The following is a 16590-nucleotide window of genomic DNA, read 5'->3' on the forward strand; positions in this document are numbered from 1 at the left end:
AGTAGCTGCGTTTACATCTGAAACTCTTGGATGCACAGAAACCCACAGTTTGTGCTGATTTGCATTTCTGAACAGGACTGCTGAGAGACAGGTTCAGTTCCCTGTTCCTGGAGATCATCAGCACAGGGCACCATGACTGTTCTGTGACTCCAGCACTTGCTGTCTCTCTCTGAAGTCACAGACACCTCAGAGAAGTTGCCCACAACTCTTCAGCAGAGCATCCTGGAGGGTACAAGAGCCAAGTGCTTACCCTGTTCCCACTGGAATGTTCGATAAAAATCCAAGGGCGTTTAAAAAAGTCCAAGAAAGCATTTGCAGAAGGAAACATTTCTGGCTTCACTATCAAAGACTTACAGCTCCATCAGTTTTACTGAAATGTGTTTATTCTATAGCAAGATAAAAGCATTTATTTTAGATAAGCAAAATACAAACAACTTAATTGCTGCTATCATAACTCATAAAAAAGTATAAAACAGCATAAAAACACAATAAGCAATGTAGCAATTAATAATTCATGTTACCAGTGTTTACATTAAAGCCTCATTTATGAAAACTTTACAACACATGATATGAAAACTTACAACTTTTAAAGAAAATATTTACATTGATTATTCAGTTGTGGAGTTTCATTTAAATATTCTACTGGTTTTACAGCGTATTAATAACTTGCATTTCTCATCTTAGCTTTCTGTAATAACAGTTTTATTTAAGTGCATTTCCCTTTTAAAAATACAGTGTATTAAATCTGAAACTCATCACTTCGACACAGAATATAATATTCACATTTGTTCTGTAATTGGAATTAACGTAAGAGGGTAAATGTCAATATATATTATCTTACGAACTATGGCAGGTTTATTTGGAGAAATGAAGTGAAAAGTTGGGTCAAACATTTAAGTCCAGTTACTTGCATTTGTTTTTCTGAAGACATTTAAGAGAGAGAAAAAAAATAAGAGCTTTGGCAAAAATCTGTGATTTACTCTATTTTTTCATGACAAAAAATGCCATCAACTAACTCATGTCATACAAGTATGATTGTATGAAATCCAATCATAATTTTACAGGTAGTTACAACTGTGCTTTAAGGGCTCCATGAGTTCATACTGCCTTGAAGTGCATTACTCACTTTTAGAGAAAGAAGGGTTATAGCAAATAACTCTGAAAGGCCATTTTGCAGTCATAAGGTCCAGGCATTTATTAGGCCAGTTGATTCACATATTGTAGGTAAAGCTTAAATAAATTAAAAAGGCATCACATGAAAAAGAGAACAGCATTTTTTCTTTTAAACAAAATGATTTATAGTCAGCTAAAAGATGATACACAGCTACATTGTAGTTCTTTATTGCCTATCTAATAGACACTTTAGAGGATCATTTGATCTGTTATGCATCCCTGCATAACTACCATCAACAATTTACAGTTTTCAGCCAAATATGGTTTACCCCTAACCCCTCCATCAACACAAAGCCATGTTGCAAGATCATTTATCTTCAGAAAATACTGACCTGCGACAATACTTGAGTCTGTGTCTGAGATTGTATTTGTGACTGGTGCTGCTGAGGTGCTGGCTGAGGGCTCCCAATGGCAGGGATGGGAGAAGTGATCTGCGGGGCTCCTGGAGAATGCTGCTGAGGAGAAGGCTGTGACTGGTGTTGCATATGCTGCATTTGCTGCTGCTGCATTTGCTGAAGCTGTATGTGCTGCAGTTGCTGTTGCATTTGCTGCTGATTAATCTGCTGCTGAAGATGCTGCTGCTGCTGCAAATGTTGCTGCATGTGGTGCTGAAAATGCTGCTGCTGCATTTGCTGTTGTATTTGCTGATGCATTTGATGCTGATGTAGCTGCTGCTGCTGCATCTGCTGCATCTGCTGTTGCTGGAGCTGCTGCATCTGGTGCTGCTGGCTTTGCAGGGAGGGACTGACTTGAGATGAGGACGGCGTTGCCACCATGTTTGTGCCCATGGAGCTTATCAAGGGAGCTGCAATGTTTGTCGGCATGTTTGGTGCAATGGTAACAGAGGCTACAATCTGATTCATTGGCAGTCTCATGGTCAAGGGTTTTGGAGCAATTGCTCTGGAAAGGGGCTGCTGGAGAGATTGGGGAGACGCCGACACCGCCGCGTGTTGAGAAAGAGAACTATTCAGAATAAGGGAGGAAGACAAATTTGTGGATGCCAGTGTTTGCTGAACAGAACGAATTGTCTGGGCCTCAGCAGATTCTGCAGCAGCCTGCGTTTGGAAGAGAAATTAATTGTCTTTTCAACAGAAAAAAACATAGTTACTGTTTACATGGTAATAAAAGTAACAGCTACTCAGAGACCTTTGCCATCTTTTGTTTTCTATCAGAAAAGATCAATTTGCAGTCTGAAAACAATCACTCATCACCAATACATTGTATCACCTCTTTATCTGCCTCCCTATATGGTACCTCCAGGTCTTACTTGGACAAAAACTAACTTGTGCCCTTGATCAACACCAGAAAGTCACAGATGTCACATACACTTTGTCACTGAACAGGCCCAACACGTTTACATGTTTTATAAAAAACTCTGCTCTTTGGGAGTCAGCAGCACACACACTCCTCACCCCATAAGTTACCAACCAATGAGCAATTAACTGACACTCTTTAGACATTTCCCTGAGAATGTAATAAATTGTGCTGCACGAGTATCTATCCCATCCCTACCCTGAGCAACCATCCCACATGAAAAAGCTACAGCAAGGATGTCTTAATTTAGAGGAGATGAGATACAATGACTTTGGGTGTCATTTCTACCTGCAATCTACCCAGAAGTTACTTGGTGGTCCTGGTCCCATGGATTTGGGGAAAAAAAAATATGATTTCTGATGGTTTTCAAACGGGAACTTAAGATTTACAAAATAATATCCCACAAAGGTATTTAGACTTCCTGATGCTCTTAAACTTAGCATTGTGATACTGAAGGCTTGGCTTTTAAAATATTATCTGAGTCCAGAGGCAACAGAAAAACATAGCTTCTTAACACAAGGAGAAGAAATCTTCCAGCTTTCAAAAACATGTGTATAATTTGTACTTTTAATCATTAATTAAAACACACAGCAACTTTCTGTATGATTTACTAATGCTGTGCAGTTGTACGTTCAAATAAATATTCTCAGGACTTAAGACATCATCACCCTCTCTTGCTTTCTTGTGATTGAATATATTTTTGTAATTGACCTTTATAAAATATTATTAGATAAATAACCACCTTGGTAATGTTTTACCCATATTTTAGATGTCTGTAAGCTCATTTCCATTTATTATATTCAGATGCAACAGAACCACAACCTGCATAGTGCTGCCATCTAGAAAGGTAAATTCTCAAGTATGATAGCAGAGCTTTTTTTTCTTCACAGATTTTATTTTAACTCAGGATCCACTGAAACACTCCATGTGGCTCACTGCCAGCTAGTCCATTTTTTTAGTACTCTCCAAATTCAGAGCCACTACGAATTCCTTTCCCCTCACCTGCAAGAACACTTAAGCTTTGTCACACAACAATTGCCTCCAACTCCACGCAAAGCAAGCCTGTCCTCTGAGAAGCAGCACTTGAGGAAAAACAAACCTCTGCAAATATTCATGTCAAAAGGTCAGTATATTTTTCATGACTGAATTTTATTTTCGTGGTGAAGTGCATTATTTTGCCTCCACAGCTCAAGGAAGATATACAATTACAGAGATGTTTTCTGGTAATCATTCTGCCAGTCGAGAGATAAAATTATTTTTACAGAGACTAAGCAGGGTTTAAGCAGCAGCACAGCATCTTGTAGAGATGTATTACAGAAATCCTAGGATTCTACTTCTGTTGTGCATAGCATCCCCCCCCTTACCCCAAATATTTCAATATCATTGGTAAAAGCTCACTTGCATTACATCGAAGGCAATATTAGGCTTACCTTAGAAACAAGGCTTGCTCTGTAGGCAGCAAGTGCCTTTAGGTATTCTTTTTTGGCAGCTTCAGTTTTTCTTTTATATACCTATTAAAAGAGACCACAATTTCACCAACTTCAGCTATTAAAATGTTTTTGCCAGAATGCTCTCACAATCACTTGCAAAGAAACAAAACACATAGACCAAAACTTCTGAAAACACTCTAATATTAGATGTGCTTTTTCTTCCTTGAGAGTTCTAAATATTCTTGCAGGTGGTTACAGACTTTCAGGTCTACTTGCTGAACTTTATCAGTTTATGTTGATTATCAGGAATAACAAAAGGCTGCTATACATCAGTCTGAGCAGCCAGCTGATTGACAAGACTTTCCTTCCCCAGAAAACAAGTAGCATAGAGATATTGAGTATTTCATATGGCAAAATGTATCAGTAGTAATCTAGAACAGCAAAATACACCTGTGCACTTTTTTTCAAAACAAGTATTTGAACTACATATTAAAAAACCTGTATACCTTTGAAAAAAAGTGGATCAAAGAGCTTGGACTTGCTCCAAAGGCAGCATGAGAAAAATCCCATTGAGTTAAACAAGAAAATTTAGGCAAAAATTACTAAATCTGTGTTTTTAATTATCAGTATATTTAAAGTTCACCTTTAAATCATGTTCATTATCATCTATTAGATCAGACTAAAAGTTTCCAAATGTATTTCAGAAACAAGTAGCATTCATCTCTTGCCAAAAGGTATCCTGTCTGGGAATCTCTTCTCTCATAAAAGTTTCTATTAACTGTTACTGGGAACAGACAAACAAAGGGGATTTTTTTAGCCCCCTTAAATCCATGTGCAGCAGTTCCATGTGTATAGGAAGAAGAATAACCCTCAAGGAAGTACAAAACTCATCACTCTGTACCAAGTTGGAGTTGGAGATAGCATTTCACACACAACATTGTAATGAGACTCAGAGGATTGGCTTCAAAGGTTAGAAATCAACACGCTTTGTAACAAATTCATAAGGCAGATCAAAGGAAATGGTAAATATGCTGTACCTTCCTCTTTTCTAACTTATTAATAGGAAACAAGGGCTTTGAAATAGGAATCATCAAAAGATGGTTTTAAGAGGACTCTAGGACACTATAACCTGAGCTCTTTTACAAACTGCCCTTTAAAATTTAAAGACAAATACAGTCATTTAACACTACCTGTTGGCTCTTAGAAAAAAATTTTTAGATGACAGGTCTTCAGCAAGTTCAAAACTCAGTGTAGCCCTACAGAGGTAGAGTTCTACATCAGCAAGTAGCATGGTCCACTCAGAGCAGAGGTAGGAAGATTTTTTTACAGGGATTACTATATCTTGTGAGACAACCCTGCACCAATTTACCTGTTTTTGTTCTTCTCCTAAGCTGTCCCACATAGATGCCACTATTTTTGAAACATCTCCAAATGTAGCATTCGGGTTCTGTCCTTTAATTGCAGCCTGTGTGTCCCTGAAGAAAAGGGCATATGCTGACACTGGCTTTTGTGGCTCGTTGGGGTCTTTCTTTTTCTTCTTCTTTGGAGTCTTGGGCTTCTTGCCAGAATCTGGGGCAGCTCTTTTTTCTCCAGTAGCCTAAAAAACAGTAAGAACAAGAATAGTCGATAAATGCATGAAATAACTCAGATAAATTGCAAAAACTTATTGACAGTCTTATTATATGGATAAAGCTATTATGTAGGCAACTCTTGAGAGAGTCCTGTTGTGCAGGCCCTTCTCTCTAACAAAGAGTAATTAGTCTCAGCATAATCTCATTGGATCTACTGGAACTAAACACGAGTAGCTACTACTCATTTTAAGCATGGATCTGAGTGTCACATCTTATGAGCTTGACCTGAAAAAGGAGACCCCAATGCTAATTTCTATTAAAAAAAAAATTAAGATTTAGTTAATAGCATATTTTGAAGAGACCATCTATGTTTTTCCATTAAGATACAATCTCAACAGTTGAGAGTCAAAAGGCAAAAGTTTGGAGGAATTTCCAAATTCCCAGGCTTAGACTGGAAACTTAGACACGGGCCAGGGGTCAAAAATTCTCACCTTCCTGCAGTTTGTGTTCACCTGCAGGGGCACTGGCTGTGCCCCCGGGCAGGGCAGTGATGTGGGGGAGCTCTGGCCAGGCACAGACAGCCTCTCTCTTCCCTCTGGGACAGGGATCCCAGCAGCACACTCAGGATTACAGCAGCTCTGCTCCCTGCCTGTGCCTCGTGCCCTGGACTTGCTTTTGTTGAACTATGCACAGATTATTGCAACAAGGGGATCAAGTGGCTCTAAATATACCTCTATGATAGTAATTTACTTTGATATTTTGAGGATCCTGTACAATGAGCTTTCCACATGTATAACTTCCATCAACTTAATGAGAAGACCTTTCATGGAGCTCTTAAATTAGGCCTTATACTGCTATAACAACATTTGTACTTCATTTGATCGATATTTTTTTTCCTTTTATAAGAGATTCATTTAAAGGAAAATATAAGTTAATTAAACTTTCAGTTAAAAGAAAGCTTATTTTATTTCTCTCTAAACACATCTATGTTTTACATGACTCCAGAGAATACCAAAATGACAAAACTGTCCAAATAGGTTTATTATTATGGGGTTAGTATGGAAACTTCTTAAGTAAAGATGAAAATCAGGAAATTAATCATATTCCATTTTACCATAACACTTGTATTTTAAATGACCACACTGCAGCTGAGCTGACACTGCCACATCCTTGAAAATACAGCGTGTGGATGCATGAAGCTTGCTCAGTGCAGCACATGGAATAACTTACTCTGTTTGATTCATCTGCATCTTCTTCATTGATAGAGCTAGATGGGGAAGGAGTGGCTGATTTACTTGCAGGAGGGGAGGGAGAAGTGTGTGGCAAATTAGTGCCTCCTAAATTTAGCCCCAGCTGCGCACTCAGCTGAGACTGGTTAATGGTGGTGAGCTGAGATGGAGGCATAATTCCCGAATGAGCAGCATCAGTCATATGGACAATAGATCTCATAATCAGAGAGTGATCCTGGCGGTACTGGGAAACTTGTGTGTGACTCTGATCCTAAAAGAGATGGAAATGTTGTTTAGATATTAGCAGTTACCATACAGCAGTATCAGGTGAAGTTATTTTCACAGGCTTACAGAACCAACACTGGCAACGTGCAGTTTGCTTCCTTTCTTTTACATGAATTAAATATATTTTTAACAAATTAAGTGCAGCAACAGTTACTATAATTGCCCCAGGCTTCACTTTTCCTCCAACTAGGGCTGGTTATTTTGTTTTTTTGACTAAGAATTTCATTTCTCTATTTTTAAACATTTCTTCTCTTGATGTAGTGAGAAATACCCACATAAACAACAGGAAAACAGGATGACTGAGGATTCAGGAAAACACTGCAAATGAGGAGACACAAACTGTTGCCAGAAAGTAAACAAAATTAGGGCAGGATGACAGGACATATATATATATATATAGGAGAGAGAAAATCATCTTCCTTTACTGACTTTCAATTATTCTTGGCCATTACCAGTAACAGCAGCAGGCATAAACCAGTCCTGTCTGAGTGGGATCAGCAGGTATAAACCAGTCCTGTCTGAGTGGGATTTTAAAGCTGTTTTAAACACAGAACACTGCCAGGTCTGGAGTGCATTCACTGCAGCAGGCTGGAGAACGAGTCCAGTAATCCTAAACACTCCTAAAGATCCCTGTTGGCAAGTACCACATAAAACTGCACATTTTTATCTTTAATCTAACAAGCAAACGTGTGGAAGTAACAATCAATGTACAAATCACCAACTTTATTTTTCTTGTACTCCACGTCTCAGAAACACAAGTGCTTGCATGGTTTGGTTTCTACTGTTTCTTGAGGGCACAAACTGTGTCTCCTACATCTGCACAACATTGACCACATTTGTAAATAAAAAGAAGCAAGACCCTGAAGGTAAAGTCAACTGCAATCTGCCTATGAAAACTATTTTTTTGTGACCACACACAGATCAATACACAATGAAGGAACATGTAAACAGAAAAGAAGATTTTTTTAAAAGTTAATAAGAGAATAAATAGCTCACAAATTGATTCAGCAACCTGATTAATCTACAGTCATTGTTTGAACAGCCAGAAACATGAGAAATAAATTAGATTTTGAAAACTCTTTCATTATTAATAAGCCACATTGCAATTAGCAGCAGGTGCAATGATCCTTAATGAAATGACACAGAACAAAACAGCAATTGTGGCAGCCTACTGGACTTCCACAACAGAGTCTGACCTTCCTGGTGCTCTCTTATTAAGTACGGATAAGTAAAAACCAGTTTTCAAAAATCTGTGTCAGCATGGAGGTAAAAGTTTAGCCCAAATGTCTTTCCCTTACTTTTTAAAACTCTGCCCTCAACAGAGGCAGTGGTTCCATGCTCCTGGAAGCCTTTCCTTGGCTGGGACAAGGGTGGCCACACAAAGAAGCAACACCTGTGTCAGAGAAGAGGCACACCCTGCCTTCGTGTATCTTCATACACAAATACTGCAACTCACTGCTTCCCCACAGCAGGAAATCACGTTAATTCTGAATTTGACATTCGTGTCTCTTTCAGCTGAAGCCTGTACAGTACAAACCTATCCTTCTTCAGCACAAAAGTACACGTGGTGGTGCAGCTGGGTCCAGCACAGACCAGGTTAAGCTCACAGGCTCCCAATGCAGATCCTGTGCACCAGGGCTCACCCTCATTTTTCCTGTGCTTCCCCAGCCATTGCCAGCTTGGCTCATCATCCCTACCATACCACACTGCTTTTCCTACCTCTTAAATGCTTTTAATATTTTCAGTAAAGGACTGTAGCTCCTTAGAGATGAGAGTGTGTGCCAAAAGTGGAGCACTTGATAGAGAGAGATCAAAACATCAGACTTATTGGCTGAAATACCCATTTGCTTCAGGGCACCTTTCTGTGAAAATTTACTGCTGTTAACCACAGGGTCATTTTGATTGTGACTTGTATTGGCAGTGGCATCTGGAAGTCATTCAAAGTCTTTTGTGAAACGATATCACTCTGCCTATTACTCCAATCATTTTAGCTTACAGACTTTATTGCATGAAGAAAAACTCTGCTGGTTTTTTTTTTTTTTTTCAGCAAAGCTGAAGATCATCAGAATAACCTTCTCTCATAAAAACTAACTTTCTTCATTATTGTACAGACAGTACTTTCTTGGAGGTGTTCTACCCCTAAAAGCCTTGCTTTTGTTCTCCCTTTATTGCTACACAATACAAGCCTTTCTGGCCTTTACACTGAGGCAACAAAATATGATGACATGGGTTACAAACCATTTACTCCAAGTCTTGTCATTTTGGTTGCATCTATGATTTTATTGAGACTAAATTCTCTTGACTTGCACTGACCCAGAATCTAATTTTATACACAAGCCCATGAATTCTTAACTGTCCCTTTTTCTGATACTATTTGATGCTTGTGTGGGTTTTCTGCATCCACTTACTTAATTTCAGTTTTTCTTTTCTGTATCTTTTCCTGATTTCTTTAGCCGTTGTTTTTTTTTTTTTTTTTTAAATCTGAAGCGCTTCAGTAAAATTTTGTAACTGGCCATTTAGAACTAAACTGATAAGATATATTATATGAAAGAAAATGTTTCATATAATATCCAATCCCTTATTGTTCATATTGTATGTACATATGAAAACAACAAACCATGTATTTTCTGCACTTTCAGTTTAAGTTGTATGGCTGATCAATATTAAAAAAAGAAAAGAATAGGAGTTTCATTTTTTTGCTTTGTGCTGTGGGCTTGAACAACCTATGATACCTATACAAGAGCTTTCAGACAAAGAAGGATAAGCCATTTTTTATGTGTGTACAGTGGTTTGAAAAGAAGGCAGGGAGGCTAGTTCATAGCAATATTAAAGTCCATGGCATTTTTCTATAGCTCCTGAGCAAACAAAAGTCTTCTAAGGGAGCTAAAATCAAGAAAACAAAATTTCCATCAATTATGTTTACTCAGATTTTTTTCCCTGATACTACCAAAGGCCAATGCCAAACTGAAAGGATCAGTAGCATTTCAATTATGCTTGAGATGTTTATCAAAGAAATGTTTAACAACAAAAATCATCCTATATCAGAAGCACACATGGAAATACAAGAGCACTGATGCACCCACATGACATCCTAATTACATTAGTACATGAAAATTGAAAAGCTCACATATCCAAAAATAATCCACTGAGAATACTGGGAGAATTTTAGAGAATAACACAAGCTCTTTTACATTAACTTATCCCAAAGTAAATGTGATACACAAGTATTAAAAGCATTCAAGATTTTTTTAACATTAAGCAAAAACAAGAGATTCATTCTGACAAAAATTCATTAATTTCTCAAGCAGACAGTATTGAGTTTTGATTGAGTCTGATCTGCTTTACAGCCTCAGATTGAAGTTAGGCAAAACCTGGTGATCTTAAAACAAGTCAGGCAAAGCTCAACCACTGATTTACTCAGCATGACAATCAAACAAGGACATAATGTGTGAAACCAAAACCAAAAGAGAAATAACTTGTCTAATTCCTCTGCAGACTGGGATGGCTTTGACTCAGATCAATCTGCTGTCATCCTACATGAGTGCTTCAAACCCCTGAGGTACAGAGACATTTATTGAGGGGAACATTGGCCACCTCTCTGGGCTCTTCAGTGACAGAGCTCTAAACGGAGAGCAAGGGCCTTGGATAAGGTATTAAGGAGCAATCCCCTTTAATGCGAGGGTGATGAAGCCTTGGACAGAGAAGCTCAAGGCCAGGCAGGATGGGGCCCTGACCAACCTGGCTGGAAGGTTTCCTGCCCATAGCAGGAGGGTTGGAACGAGATGATCTTTAAGGTCTCTTCCAACCCAAATAATTTTACCCTTCTACAATTCTAATTATACACACAGATTTTAAAAAAAATCAAAATATAGACCAAAATGTTTTCCCCTTCTCAAAACAACTTTATGGTGACTGTGTAGACACACTGTCTTACACAGCTGTCACCACCCTGCTGCACACATTATAAAGACATTCAGCACTTGGTTCATAGAAGGCCTCATCAAAGGAAACATAAAGATATCTGTCCATCAAACTATCCTACTCTCAACAATTCTAACCACTTTAGAAAGTCATGCCATAAAAGTCCTATTATTCCTATTGCTAAAGGACACATCTCACAGCCTATAACAAACATATAGCTTATTTAACATTGGTTTGTAAAAGAACAAGTTCTCAAAAATATATAAAACAGCAATGGATCAATAGACACTGAAAAGCAAATAATGGAGTAAGGAGACTTTAAAAAAAAGAAAATAAAAAGAAAGGAATGTGTAAACTCTCAGATTTTAATTTATACAGTTTTATCAAAGGTGTTTTTCAAAGTACCATAGAGTACTAAGTGAAAAAAATATATTAATAGAAGATAGTTTGTTCTTCTGTTAGCAACTCATTAAGCATCCAGTACTAAGTATAGCTTGTAATAGAGTTAGTATTTATTTTGACAGATAAATGCATCCAGCCATTACATTGAGAGATGTCCTAATTTCCACTTACTTACCCTGCATTTTAAGAATCATTTCCATACAGTAATTCTATCCTGAATTCCTATCCTGATATAATTTTAATTTCTGGGAATATTCAACAAGACATTTAAAAATATAACTAGGAAATTACTTTTCAGAACATTTTTGAGCAATACTGAAGTCTTGATTAAAATCAATGTCTACAGCCTTCCATCATTCAAATATGCAATACCTCCAATGAGACTCTGGTCATGTGAGGACTGATGGAAGTGCCCCATGGAAGTGCCTACAAGAGGATGGAGGGCTGGGATCTGACCCTACACTGCATGAGATAGTTTAAGGGAACTGAGAAATCTGCCAACCTAAATAACTAAGGAATAACTAAGCAAAACCCAACATTTATGGTTATGTTCAGTGTGCCCTGGTTTCAGAAGTTGACTTAAACTATTATATATTCTATTGCCTGAGGAATTCATCACTGTCAATGGAACATAAGCTGATGCAATATTTTAAAGGATGTATTTAAGTTGAAGCAAATGCACTGCATTGTAGAGTGAAATCCTCAGTTGTCCCTGACTGTAAATTACTCCCTTTGCTTTTAGTTAAGTCAGCATATCTCTAGAAGAAATCCTCAATATTCTTTTTCTCCACAAGTAAAGCATAGATAAAAGAATCCATTAATCTAAATTTTTACAGGATTGGACTTCACTGCCAATCAAAACAAATCAAACTAACAGGATGCTTTTCTCTGTCAGAGATTAAATCCTTACTTAATAGAATACAAAACAGTTGCACTTGGTACTGCCACCACTGAAGAAGTGTCCTTCCTCTCCCCTCCACACACACACCATCATCACTAATAGAGCTGTCAAACTGCAGTTATCAGGAGATCCTACAAGCAGCAGTTTCTTTTCTCTGGCAGTGAAAAAACTCCCATGTTCCACTTCATGTCTCTGTAGAAAAGTAAACCTTACCTAATTTGATTCCCAAAAAAAGTGTACAAGAAACAGTACATGTCAATTAGTAAAAAAAATTATATCTTCATCTGGATCTAAGAGGTGGGTTGGTGACAAGAGGTTCTCACCCATTCCATTGCCTGAAGAACATAAAGAACATGCCATTTTTTGGTGTGCCCATCCAGTCCCTCTACTCTCTTCTGTTCATACATAAACCACAGAAAAGACATGAAAAGAAAACAAACAAACAAAACCCAACTGATTTGTTCTTTAAATCTGAGCAACTTATTTTGGGGGTCATGGGGGCTACTATGGGGGTCATGCAAGACAGGTATTCTCAAAATCAAATCATTCATTTGTGGCACCAGTACTTGCACAGAGTTGTTATATAACATACTGCAGAATATACTGCATATATAATGGAGCCTGGCAGTGCAAAGTATCAATTTTGTTCCTGCCTATCCCAGGACTGAAATTTTGCCCCTTTGTGGTTTGTGCATAATGCCTTGAGAGGCTGCCTGGAAGAGAGGTAGGCAGTGCTAAAGGAATAAAGTAGGTATTTACTAAAAGGCCTTCAAAGGCTACAGCTTGGGCAGCACAAGAGCCTGGCAATGGCTACACCCAAGATGGATGACATCCCATGAATTTTCACACTTTATAAGTTTTGGTCCATTTACATATTAGGGTTAATTGTCCAATTCCAGCTCCAGGTTATGCAGTCCCATCCTCCCAGATTGCTCTCCTCAGTTCACTGTTTACACTTTTTGAGTCTGAAGCTGCAATGGTGCCCTTGGTTCTCAGGCTGGAAAAGGTTTTGTCTAACTAAACTGTGAAGAGAGCTTGCTAACACTTCATATGAAGTTCAGAGTTATGTGCTAATGCAGTACAAAATCTGGAAAATATGAAAGCTAAAACTTAAGGCATCAGCATAGGCACCCGGAATGTTTTCTGCAACAATTTTCACCACTGAGCACTTTAGTTAAAGGCACATACTGCAAGTGTCATTAATGCTCTCCTTGCACTCTGACAGGGGTGGGAGGTGCCATGTGAGGCCAGCAAACCACAAGTGAAAACCCTTCTGTGGAAGCACACTCAGGGGTCAGGCAGTAGGAGCACAGTGACACCAGGCATGCAGCACCTCAGAGATGTGATTCCAAACACCAAGGGGCCAGGGCAGGGACAACCACCCGGGTACCTGCCAGACCAACACAACTCCACATCCCAGGACTCACCACCTCTGCAACATGGTGCTGTGGCCTCTGCTGGAACCAGTCATTCACAGCATGCTCAGCTGTGAATCTCTAACAAAACACTCTGTTATGTGATGTAGAAATACACAAAACTCAAAACAAGGTCAAAATGACACAACTACCAAACTAAGGACAAAGACTTCTCTCAAATGCTTACAATTCAAATTCAAATTCTTACTGGAGATGCCCCACCATCCTGTCCTGGAGTGTTTTCTCTTTGGAACTGTGTTTTTACCCAGTTACTTTCCTGTGAGCTCACAGATTCCTCTCATGATCCCCAACCCAGGCTGAAGGGGTCACACGTCTTGGTTGCCTCATTTGCTATTGAGTCCTTCTGCTCTTGCAGACAAGGACAGGCTGGTCACAGCCCTCCACCCACTTACAGTGGCTGCTGCTGCTGTTTTAGCACCACCTAATTGACAACTTCTTTATAATTTACTTTTTACACCATTTTGTAGAGGCATATTAACACAGACTCGCCGCTCTCTTCCTCCCAAGCTTCTACCATACTTTAAAGCATATTGAATCGCACTCCTCCTGGGCAAGGCACCCAACAGCATGATCACAATTCATGTGGCTCAGATCACAGAGCTGGGCTCTGATCTGATGAGTCTCTTGGCATGAGGAGCTTCTCTCCAAATTAGCAGTGCAAGTTTAGGTCTGCCGTATGCAAACAGTGACGACACATTGCAAACAAATCCTGGATAGTTGAAATTAAGTCCCAGAACGTCAGATAAATACTGTTAGCAGTTTTGTTACAACCTCCACAACTCAGGTGCTTCAGCTCCCAAATCAAAGGCAGACTTCAAAGGTTCTTATTATGCAGTAAGGAACATGGGGAGAGAGTGTGAGGGAGCATGACAATTAACAAACATTATCAAAGGTAACAAGAATTGTGCAAGGAATTGCAGAGGGACGGACTCAGGGGTTACATGGCATTTTTATGTTTAAAAATTGCTAGAAGTGTTGGTAGCTACGTTCAGGGATATGTTTTCTTTAGGTTTTGAGGGGATTTTTCTTTTCTGTGAGGTTTCTTTGTTTACTTATTTTTGGTTTCTAAAGTAAATCAGAAAAGTAGGTCTCATGTTTTGTATTACAGACCCAGGTACCTGACAACAAAGAGTAATTAAAAACTCTAAAGAGAATTCACATTTCCTCAACACTTGCAAACTCGAAGTGGAAGCTGAGTATTGGTTAAGGGGAAACATGAGTGGTAACAGCAGAGAATAGCAGGAATTTCCAAGAAAGTTTTCAAATCACCCAAGAGCGAGGGTGGCTGGACCCAACTAAGCCTTTGGCCAGCATCTGCCTCATTCAGCTGGCTTATGAAAACAACACCTGATTTTAGAGTTTAAACTCAGGAGGCAGAATAGCTTAAAGCCATGGTCTAGGCTTAAGGCACAGTTGGTGTCAACAGCCATATATGTCTGAGTTCCTTCTGAGCTCAGCTCTTAGGAATATCAGACACTCCACTTCCACTCCAATTCCTGACAGCTTTCCCAGTGAGCTATATCCTTTACCCCAGATGCATATGGACCTCACAATATTTTCTGGAGCTGATGGCTCTTGATTTAGGCACTACTGTTATAAAATAGTCACAGTCTCTTTTCCCAGACTGTTCTCCCACAGTTACTGTCCTTCTCTTCTTTCATGCAGGAGTCCCTCATGACCTCAATAGGTAATAACCTACTTGTTTCAATTTTTATTATTTTATAGTTTAGCTTAGTGCCTGCTATTCAGACAGGGGTCTTTGGCAACTGCTGCCACTTCGTTTCCTATGGACAGACCCTGTCTAGCAGTTACTATAAGTGGCCTATTTTTAAGAACAGCAGAAGAAATTTCCCTCTCTCATTAACAGGGGGCCCATTCATTGGTCTGTACCAATGAGCAATGAGAAAAGAGTATGTCTCAGAAAAATGATGCTCTATCATCCACACTGGGAATTACAATGTCACCAAAGATATGAAAATCTTCACACTATTGTTTAGCAGCCCAGCACCACCTTCCATCAGGCCAAGGCCACAGCACACAGCCCCTGTGCCAGAGCCACTGCTGCCTCCAGGGCTGTCACCCACCTGTCCCCCAGGGCCCTTCAGCTGGGCACCCACATGCTCTGAAAGGTAACTGCAAAATGCCCAACTACCTCATCAGGTATAAAATAAAATATTTAATTCCACACCAAAGAAAAAGAAATTACTCAGTAAAGACTTGGGAGTTCATCAGCAAAGCCCCCAGCTCTGAGCTGTGCCCCAGCCCAGCTGGGAGCAGCCACCAGAGCTGCCAGCTGAGTCCTAAAGGTCTCATTTTCCAGAGCCTCCCTCTTGTTCTGTGCATGGCCAAATGTCACTGCTCAGAGCCGCCCGAGCATCCTTTAATTCAGGGTTGCTTGAGATTAATTTTTCCTGGTACCACAAATTCTGAAGACCAGTGGCAGTAACAGCTGCCATTTCTGCTGGGAAAGGCCAGTGCAAACCAGACTAACACTGGTTTGATTTAAAGCTCAAGCTCAGCAACCCAGCACAAAAATCCAAGAAAAAACAGAAGAGAATCTCTTTTTCCAGTAAGAGTAATTGCTACTTCTATAAACTAATACCTAGAAACTTGTGAAATTCATTGTACATTTTGTATCAAAGATGACAATAAACACATTCATAACAATAACAAGAGCTTGTTTTAATAAACCATTCCAGGCGTTAAACACATTAATGACCCATGAAATAACTGTTTCATCTGCAACAACATTAAACAATGTTGTTATAACATTTTATTAATTGAAAACCTACTCCATTCTCTCCAGATAGGAGAATACTGACTGAGTATTAAAAGAGAGATATAGAAATAAGTTTCTTTGTAAAGGAAAATTAAACATATAAATGAGAGGCACCCAGTCAGGTGAGTAGTGAAATAATCATCTTTTGC

General features: G+C 39.1%; 1 protein-coding gene across 4 annotated transcripts in view; it reads right to left on the bottom strand.

Annotated features, from left to right (window-relative positions):
* Positions 1-361: 361 nt before the first annotated feature.
* The window catches only part of TOX3 (TOX high mobility group box family member 3), a 99327-nt gene continuing 83098 nt past the window's right edge, over positions 362-16590 (bottom strand). For all 4 annotated transcript variants that reach the window (XM_088171888.1, XM_014882892.2, XM_014882885.2 and 1 more), the window contains 4 exons: positions 6719-6988; positions 5287-5514; positions 3918-3998; positions 362-2228 (listed from right to left, as the gene is read on the bottom strand). In XM_088171888.1, coding sequence (XP_088028014.1) covers positions 1491-2228; positions 3918-3998; positions 5287-5514; positions 6719-6988 — 1317 coding nt within the window. In that variant the 3' untranslated portion in view covers positions 362-1490. The remainder of the gene's footprint in view (positions 2229-3917; positions 3999-5286; positions 5515-6718; positions 6989-16590) is intronic.

Source organism: Sturnus vulgaris, chromosome 12 (assembly GCF_052056855.1).
Source record: "Sturnus vulgaris isolate bStuVul1 chromosome 12, bStuVul1.hap1, whole genome shotgun sequence".
Lineage (NCBI taxonomy): Eukaryota > Metazoa > Chordata > Aves > Passeriformes > Sturnidae > Sturnus > Sturnus vulgaris.